Source organism: Filicampus tigris, chromosome 13, assembly GCF_054856515.1.
Source record: "Filicampus tigris isolate MCC_2025a chromosome 13, RoL_Ftig_1.0, whole genome shotgun sequence".
Classification (NCBI taxonomy): Eukaryota; Metazoa; Chordata; class Actinopteri; order Syngnathiformes; family Syngnathidae; genus Filicampus; species Filicampus tigris.
This window is the reverse complement of record NC_141229.1, coordinates 21933456-21940955: the sequence shown is the minus strand read 5'-3', so window position 1 is coordinate 21940955 and position 7500 is coordinate 21933456. Positions and strand designations below refer to the sequence as shown.

The following is a 7500-nucleotide window of genomic DNA, read 5'->3' as shown; positions in this document are numbered from 1 at the left end:
CCATAAGTGTTTCTTAAGGCCAGGTCTTGTAAATGTTCAAATGTTTTGACATGAGAAAAACTGTTGGGAAACTGAGGCTACAACATATGCTTTGTATTTTCAACTTCAGAAGAAAATAAATGCATGCAATGCTTCTATTTCTGGTGGGAAAAGAGAAACATGAAAATATTTTTCCCTGTCCAGTTGAGGTTTTGAGGAATGTCTGTCACACCTTTTTACTACTGTTCTGTGGAATCGGGGCTGATCTGAAGCAACAGATTATGCAGCACATCACTCAGCATAATGTTTTAGCACATGGATCAGATTCTGTGTCAGAGGAATAAATGCTTCCATGTGTGTGAGAAGATAAAACCCCAAAATGTCCAAATGCACTACATGGGTGCATATTGTTAGGTTGATGGCCTTGTAGGCAAACTATATTTTGTTTTGCTTCAATTGCTTTCTAGAGAGTTCAGTCTTAGGATGGTGGCTGTTCCTCTAAAATTAAGAGGGACAGCCACCTTCCTAAAATGGCTTCCCAAGGTAGACTTCCTTAGATAGACTGCTGCTTTCTCCTACTCTACCTCACTACATCAGCACACGTAGTGTTGATTTAATTCATGACACTTTGTTTTGACAAATCATACCATTCACAATAAAAATGAAAAAGAACAAATTTAAATTTGTAGGGTGCGCTATCGAACTATTTTTGGAAAACAGCACAAGAAATCTCTAAAATATGTATTTCTATGCCAGGTCTGATGTGTGTGCAATGTTTGAGTTTTCGCCTAGTACCCTGAAAAACAGCATCAGTTTTTATTGTATACAGCGCATCGTCAAGGAATTATGAAACGCAAAATTTGATGCTCCGTCCCGTCGTATAGTATGTTGAAAATGTAAAATATTTTTGCCTGTTGTTGTCCCAAGTGTTGAGATGGTACAACCCGCATTTGAAGTCAATCGGGTTAACATTCATGGACAAGGGGAAAAAGTATGACCACTTTGAAATACTCATATCTCACTTCCTGTACATTTTAGGGTAGGGGTATCGAAGTCCTTTTTGTATGTCTGAGGTTGCCACATGTGCCTCCCAGTTTCTGTAGCTGTAGGTCAAATTTACAGGGGCAGGGCTCCATTAACCACTTTAGGGGGCGCTACAGACCCAGTTTTTGTACTCATTATGGCGCCTTATAAATATCAAATATTTCGCCAGAGCCTATGTGTGTGCAAAGTTTGGTGAGTTTTCGTTCACATTTAGTCACTCAAAAATGTGAGTATTTATGAATAATAATAAGAAGAATTTCTGCGACAACATATAGGGTCCTTGCAGCGTTTGCTGTTCGGGCCCGAATAAATCATTTTTTGAGAGTGTTACAGGGGCGCAAGTGGTATTCCAATATTCTGGCACAGCCAAGTCTCTCGGGGGTGCCGCCCACATTGCTGGTTTTCTTTAACGTCTGTAATGTGAACATAAAAAGTGTTGTTAAAAAGAAGGACGACTGCCATTATCGGCTGTGTATCTGGGGAATGAGCTGGACTACAGGATGGTGATCGGGGACTTTGTGCACTGGCCAAATGGACTTGTAGAAGAGGTGAAGGACAGAAAAATGTTAGCGAAGCTGACATCCTTCATGGACAACACTTCCCACCCATTGCATATTACACTGTAGAGACCCTCAGCTGCTCCTTCAGTGCCGGACCTTTAGACACACTAGGCGCAGAAAGGAACACGTTCCCGCCCACTGCAATAAGTCTGTTGAATTACACTAAATAAAGGTATAGTACACACATGCACAAAAGGAGAAACACAAATGTTACCTAAGTGCAATATTCTCTATACATTTAAAATACAACTTAAAATGCTTCTTACAAATTTTTGTTTCTTTCAACTTGATGCTATTTGTAATTAAAATGTTTTCCCTCTCACCTGGTTTATTTTGATCAAACATGTTCTCTTCATAATACTGGTATTGTATATTTTTGGTCGCTGCCGTAACCAGTGATTTACAGTGCTGTGGGATCAATAAAGTCAGACTTCTTCTAAAGTGCTCAAGGCCCACTTCAGTATCTTTCTATGTACCGTTGTACTTGCCTCGAGTACACCGTACTCTATGACATGGCCACACTGGCGGTTCTGGACAGTTTTACCTGGGGTGTCGAGGGGTTGGCAGGAGGTTCAGTTGGAAGGGCAGAGATTATAACACCAGCACACGCACACACACACACGCGCGCACACACCAACACACACACGCATACGCACTCTAATTCAGGTTTCATTTTCTGCATTCCCTGGCAAGTTTTACGCATGTCACGTGAGTAAGATAGCTTAATATTTAGCACTAGCCCAATATGTGTAGGATATGCAATAGCAATTCTCAAGTAGGACTGCCACAAATGATTATTTAGCTAGTCATTTAGTCACCGACAGTAGTTGCAATTAGGCAACGAATCAGATCATATAATTTGCACCATATCGCTCCAGCAAGCAGCTGCTCTTATTTAACCGTCATTATCTTACAGCCAGAATTTAAGGTATGTACAAGTTAATAATAAAGAGAATTAAGATAATAGTCCTTGGATTACAATACACTTTGCATCTTGTAGCAACATTCTAGACATGTTTATATACAGTATAATGGTGCAACTTAAATTGAAGGCGATACTTGTCATGTTTGGTCCGTGTTGGTGTGGTTTTTTTTTGGTTTCATGTTTTTCTCAGTGCTTCTGTCTCTGTCTCGTCAGTGATTATTGTGTCCACCTGTGTGCATTCCACTCCCCAGTGTAGGCCAATCAGCTCCCTCCTACCTCATGTGTCTTGTCCAGGTGTTTCTCGTTGTCTCGTCAGTATGCTTGTATTTACGTTCCTAGTTTTTGTTCAGTCCTTGTCGGGTCATTGTCACTCTGTGCCTTTGTGAAGTCTTATTGGTATGATGATTTGTTTCGTTCATGTCAAATTTAACTTCCCCGCTCACTAGTGATGGTAAACTGAAGCATCATGAAGCAATGAGGCTTTCCATCCAACTGGCTCGCTCCTGGGCCGAATCATCATGAGGCTTCATTTGTTCTATTGCGCCTTCATGTGGAAAATAAATGTCATGACAGACGGAGACAACACAGACAAATGATACCATGGATTTGATGGGGTCAAAAGGGCAGGGAATTGTGATGTGAATGAATGTGCTTGTGTTACTTGAAAGAATGATTGCTTTATTTTAGACATGGACATATAAACAAGGAACAAGACACACCTTTCATTCATTTTTGAGGAAAACTAGCATTTCCAAAGTTTTGGACTTTAAACTGTTGCTTTTTTTTAGATAGGATTTCTCCTGCTTTTGAAAATAGTCTTTCGCAAGGGACGGATGAGGCCGGGTACAGAGAAGGGTTATTGCTAGTTTGTAGAGGTTTGGGTAGACGTGTTTGTGCAGCTTTCAGTAGTCCAGGGGGCTTGACATCCTGCTTATGTTGGGTTCCCCCAGGTAAGTGTAGACCTCTGCGGTCTCACTCCGGGTCCTCCTCTGCATGACTGTGTGGTCCAATCGCCGCCACAGTTTGTCACCTAAGACACAACAAACAGACTAACAGCCAACAGGCAGTTCTGGCTGCCCATCGTAGAGATGGGAGCAAAAGAATGCCTTATCCCACAATAAAGCACTGACGCTCATTTCCTATTGCTTAATTGACACCATTAGAATGTATCGAATATTACCTTGCTCCACAGGCGGGGAAGCTTCTGATGTGTCCGGTTGTGTTGATGAAGATGATGGGATGGAGGAGGAGGAAGATGCCCTGTGCCGGATCACTGTCGCACATTCGGCTGTGAGCCTTCTCTCAGCCTCTTGTGCTTTATTGGGGCCAAAGAAGTCTATCTTCCTGAACCTGCAAATGACAATGAGACTCATTGCAGTTGTGAACTGTTCAAGAGGCAGTTGCTCATTTGTTGGTACTAGTAGACAGATGAGAAAAACAGACAACTGATACAAACCTGGGACCCAGCAATGTTGCCAGTGACATGATGCTCATGGCTTGGAGGTTGTAGAGCTTGTCCCTCAGTTGTTTTTTAAGACCCTCAGCCATTGCTTTGCTCTCCTCCATTTGTATGGTTCCCATGTCATCCTCCAAGGTGTGGTGCAGCATGGCCAAAAGTGGTATGACTTTGGACCCAGACACTCTCCTCTCTTCTGAGAGCTCTACGGTAGCATCATTAAATGGGGACAGCACCTGCAGACTCTCAGAAATGAGCCTCAACTGGTGGGATGTGAATGGGGTAATGTCAGGGTGTAACCCTGCCAGGGCTGCTCCTACGGCTTCCCTGAGGTTGCACATGCGTTGCAGCATGTGGAAGGTGCTGTTCCAGCGTACCTCCACCTGAAAATAAAAGGTCATTACTGTTGAAAGGGGAGTGGAAGCAGTTATGGATGTCAACTTACTTCTTGAATGAGCTTCAGCACAGGCTCTGTAGGCTTCATTTGCTCCTGCACCTGTGTCAGCCTTGTCTATAAAAAATAAAATAGGAAACAAAACATTATTCAAGTCATTCAGCATTAATTTGAATACTGCTGTGTAATAAAGGAATTCAACTTTGCTGTGGTACTGCTTTTGAAGTAGCCAACTATCCTCCTACACTGATGACGGATCTCAGACAGCTCAGTTTTCTGCCAGAGCCTTCTTCACTATCAGATTTAATGTGTGCGCCACACAAATTGCGCGGATGAAGGTCTCTGCATGTTGGCTGCACCATCTGTCACAAGGCAAGTTACTTTGGTGGAAATGCCCCATTGTGCCATGAGTGCCGATTTAACGGCAGCCATGTTCTCTGTATGGCGGTCAGGGAAATGGAGCACACCCAACACAGCTGAGTGCAGAGAGGTGTGCTCATCAATGAAATGACAAGTGACTGCCAGATATGCATCTGTGTTGAAGCTGGTCCACATATCTGCTGTTATGCTCACTGCAGAGGACTTTGCTACAAGCTCTTGGGCCTTCTCCTTTGCCTGCTGGTACCTCTCCTTCACCATGGCTTTCAAAGTATAAAGGGAAGGAGAAAGAACACTATTGGAAGAGCAGTTATGGGGGAATTGCGAATAATGATTCATGTGCTCTCATACACATCTGCCTGGTGGGGAGAACATATGTAGGGTCGAAAGCTTGGATAAGGTTCCTGAACCTTGTGTCTTCCACAAAACTGAAGGGCTGGCAATCTTCAAACACATGCCTCGATGCCAGATTTTTTTCCGGTTTACTCGGCCCAGTAGGGCACATCACTACCACTCACACCGAGCCCTACTTGCCGAATCTTGCCGAACGAATCTTGCCGAACGGTTCTTTTTAATGAACTGATTCTAATGATTTAGTTCACAGAAAATAACTGTCATGCCCATCACTAAGGTACAGATCGTCTCTTACTGATGTTCATCTGTCATGTGCTTCACATCTCCACCTCAAAGATTCAACCTGACTTTGATACATTTGTTGAAGCTCAACAGAGGCTAGAATTATCCCACTGAACAAGAAAAAAACAAATAAAACACTGAAACATGTTTACTTAGATTTTTTTCTGTATTGTTTTGCAGTTGGGACAAAAGGTTTCTGAGTTATGTTACATTATTACTGACATAGAAAGACATTGTGGTATCTTAACAGAAAGTTAAAAACACAAAGGATTGTAGTGTTAATGTTACTGAAGAAGAGTTGTAAATGTTGCACAATTACTGTACCACCGTTTTGCATAAAATCATTGAATAAAGAGGGTTTTTTTTGTAAAATAACCGCACTCTCTCATTATCTTACAATAGCATGTACTCTTACCACCAGCTTCTGTAAATAATGTCATTTACTTATTTCAACGTAGAAATAAAATCGATAACCGGAGTAGATTTCAAACTCATGGCCCAGCCCTCCACAATATTTTTCTGCTTCTCATTTGGCCCCCGCGAAAAATAATAGCCCAACCCTGCACTAGGAGGTTCCATCTTAATTGCTCCGTTTTTTTACTTCGAATTTTCATTGGCACAAGTGTGCATACAATTAACCTACAGGTAATTGTAGATTTTTAATACTTGGATCAAAATTTATTTCAATTAACTGAATTGAATCTGGATCCTATGGACATTGGATAGACATTTTTAACAGTCATAAAAGTATAAAAATCTGTTTAAATGCTTGGTGTTTAACTCTCTTTCACATAGCTAATATATGATCCATTCCCACTCAGTGAGCATGAGAATAAACTCTGTGTGTGTGATTTTGGCGACTAATCCATGATGTCATTATGTCCTTTTGTTCAGAGGGTCAAAATCTGGAAGGAACATTGCAGGAGAAGTCAGTGATTTCTTTTCTCTGCCTTTTGAGCGCCACTATGATCACGAGATTTAAGTCAAAATAAAGACTTTCCCGCACACAGGCGTAAGTTGTAGAGCCCTGTGAAGTCAACTCATTAACCACTCGGTTTATAACAGTAAGTAAACGGCAAAGAAGGAAAGTGAAAATGAGAAAATTGTGTATTATATACTCATTCATTGTTTACTACATGCAGTACTTTGCCCATGTGGTTAATTGAAAAACACCTTTTACTTTATTTATTTTACTACTTCTTGAAAGGTTAAATTTCCAGTACAGTATAACCTACTCCAAAATGGTCTCCCCCCACCACCAACATCACGTGACATATGAAGCACTGTTACCATGTGTTACGGGTGGAGCACTGATAGCCCATTCTGCACTACAAAATTATTTCCATTCTTTCAGTGACAAAGTGGCCTCTGCCATGTGAGCCTATTCCATATGCCTCAATTTTGGACAATTTGTGTCTAATTGTGCAAAATTGAGCTGCTGTCAATGATTAAAGTTGTTCAATGGAGGAACAAATCTCTTTGCCCATGTCAATTATTAGCACATTGATTACAATAACGCAGGAAACCGTGCATTGGACTGAAATGCTAGCTCAGACACCTGGCTCCCACCATACAGAGCACAGGAGCTTGAGCCCAGAGGAGGAGGTTACACTCATCTTGGAAACAAAATGTGACAGTACCATTGCACAACACTAAGTCGTTCAATTGTAAATGGACAAATGATTGATGCTGCTATGAGTCAGCGACTGCAATTTTAACATGTTTGAGGGGCCCATAAGACACAGTGAAAAAATCAAAACAGTGTGCTCGGTTCAAAATACTTTAAAACAAAGCCTTTTATGGACAGCCAAATGGTGTTATAAATATCTGATTGACATACTGTAGATGGATTTCTTTCTCATTGAAGAGGCATATAATACAAAAAAATAGCATAACTTATCACTACTATGATAAAGGGCCAATATTTAGATCCTGATCTTAAATCGCAGACTACCATATATATTGACAGATGCTGATAGGGATGATTGCGTCTTGATCTTTGACGCAAATACAGGCAGCCCTCAGTTTACGAACGAGTTCCATTCCTACACTGGCGATGTAACCTGAATTTCGGCGTATGTCTAATTTCACCATTAAAGTTGGACTCTGTGTTGTTAGTACGGACACA

General features: G+C 41.4%; 1 protein-coding gene and 1 long non-coding RNA gene across 3 annotated transcripts in view; one reads left to right on the top strand and one right to left on the bottom strand.

Annotated features, from left to right (window-relative positions):
* Positions 1–7500, top strand: part of LOC147137951 (uncharacterized) — a 52875-nt gene that overhangs the window by 6387 nt on the left and 38988 nt on the right. The gene's annotated exons all lie outside the window — the stretch shown is intronic.
* The window catches only part of LOC147137950 (zinc finger BED domain-containing protein 4-like), a 59194-nt gene continuing 54974 nt past the window's right edge, over positions 3281–7500 (bottom strand). Inside the window, exons 5-8 of the mRNA XM_086049657.1 lie at positions 4410–4475; positions 3965–4347; positions 3689–3858; positions 3281–3538 (exon numbers count right to left, since the gene is read on the bottom strand). Of these exons, the coding sequence (XP_085905783.1) occupies positions 3411–3538; positions 3689–3858; positions 3965–4347; positions 4410–4448 (720 nt within the window). The 5' untranslated portion in view covers positions 4449–4475 and the 3' untranslated portion in view covers positions 3281–3410. The remainder of the gene's footprint in view (positions 3539–3688; positions 3859–3964; positions 4348–4409; positions 4476–7500) is intronic.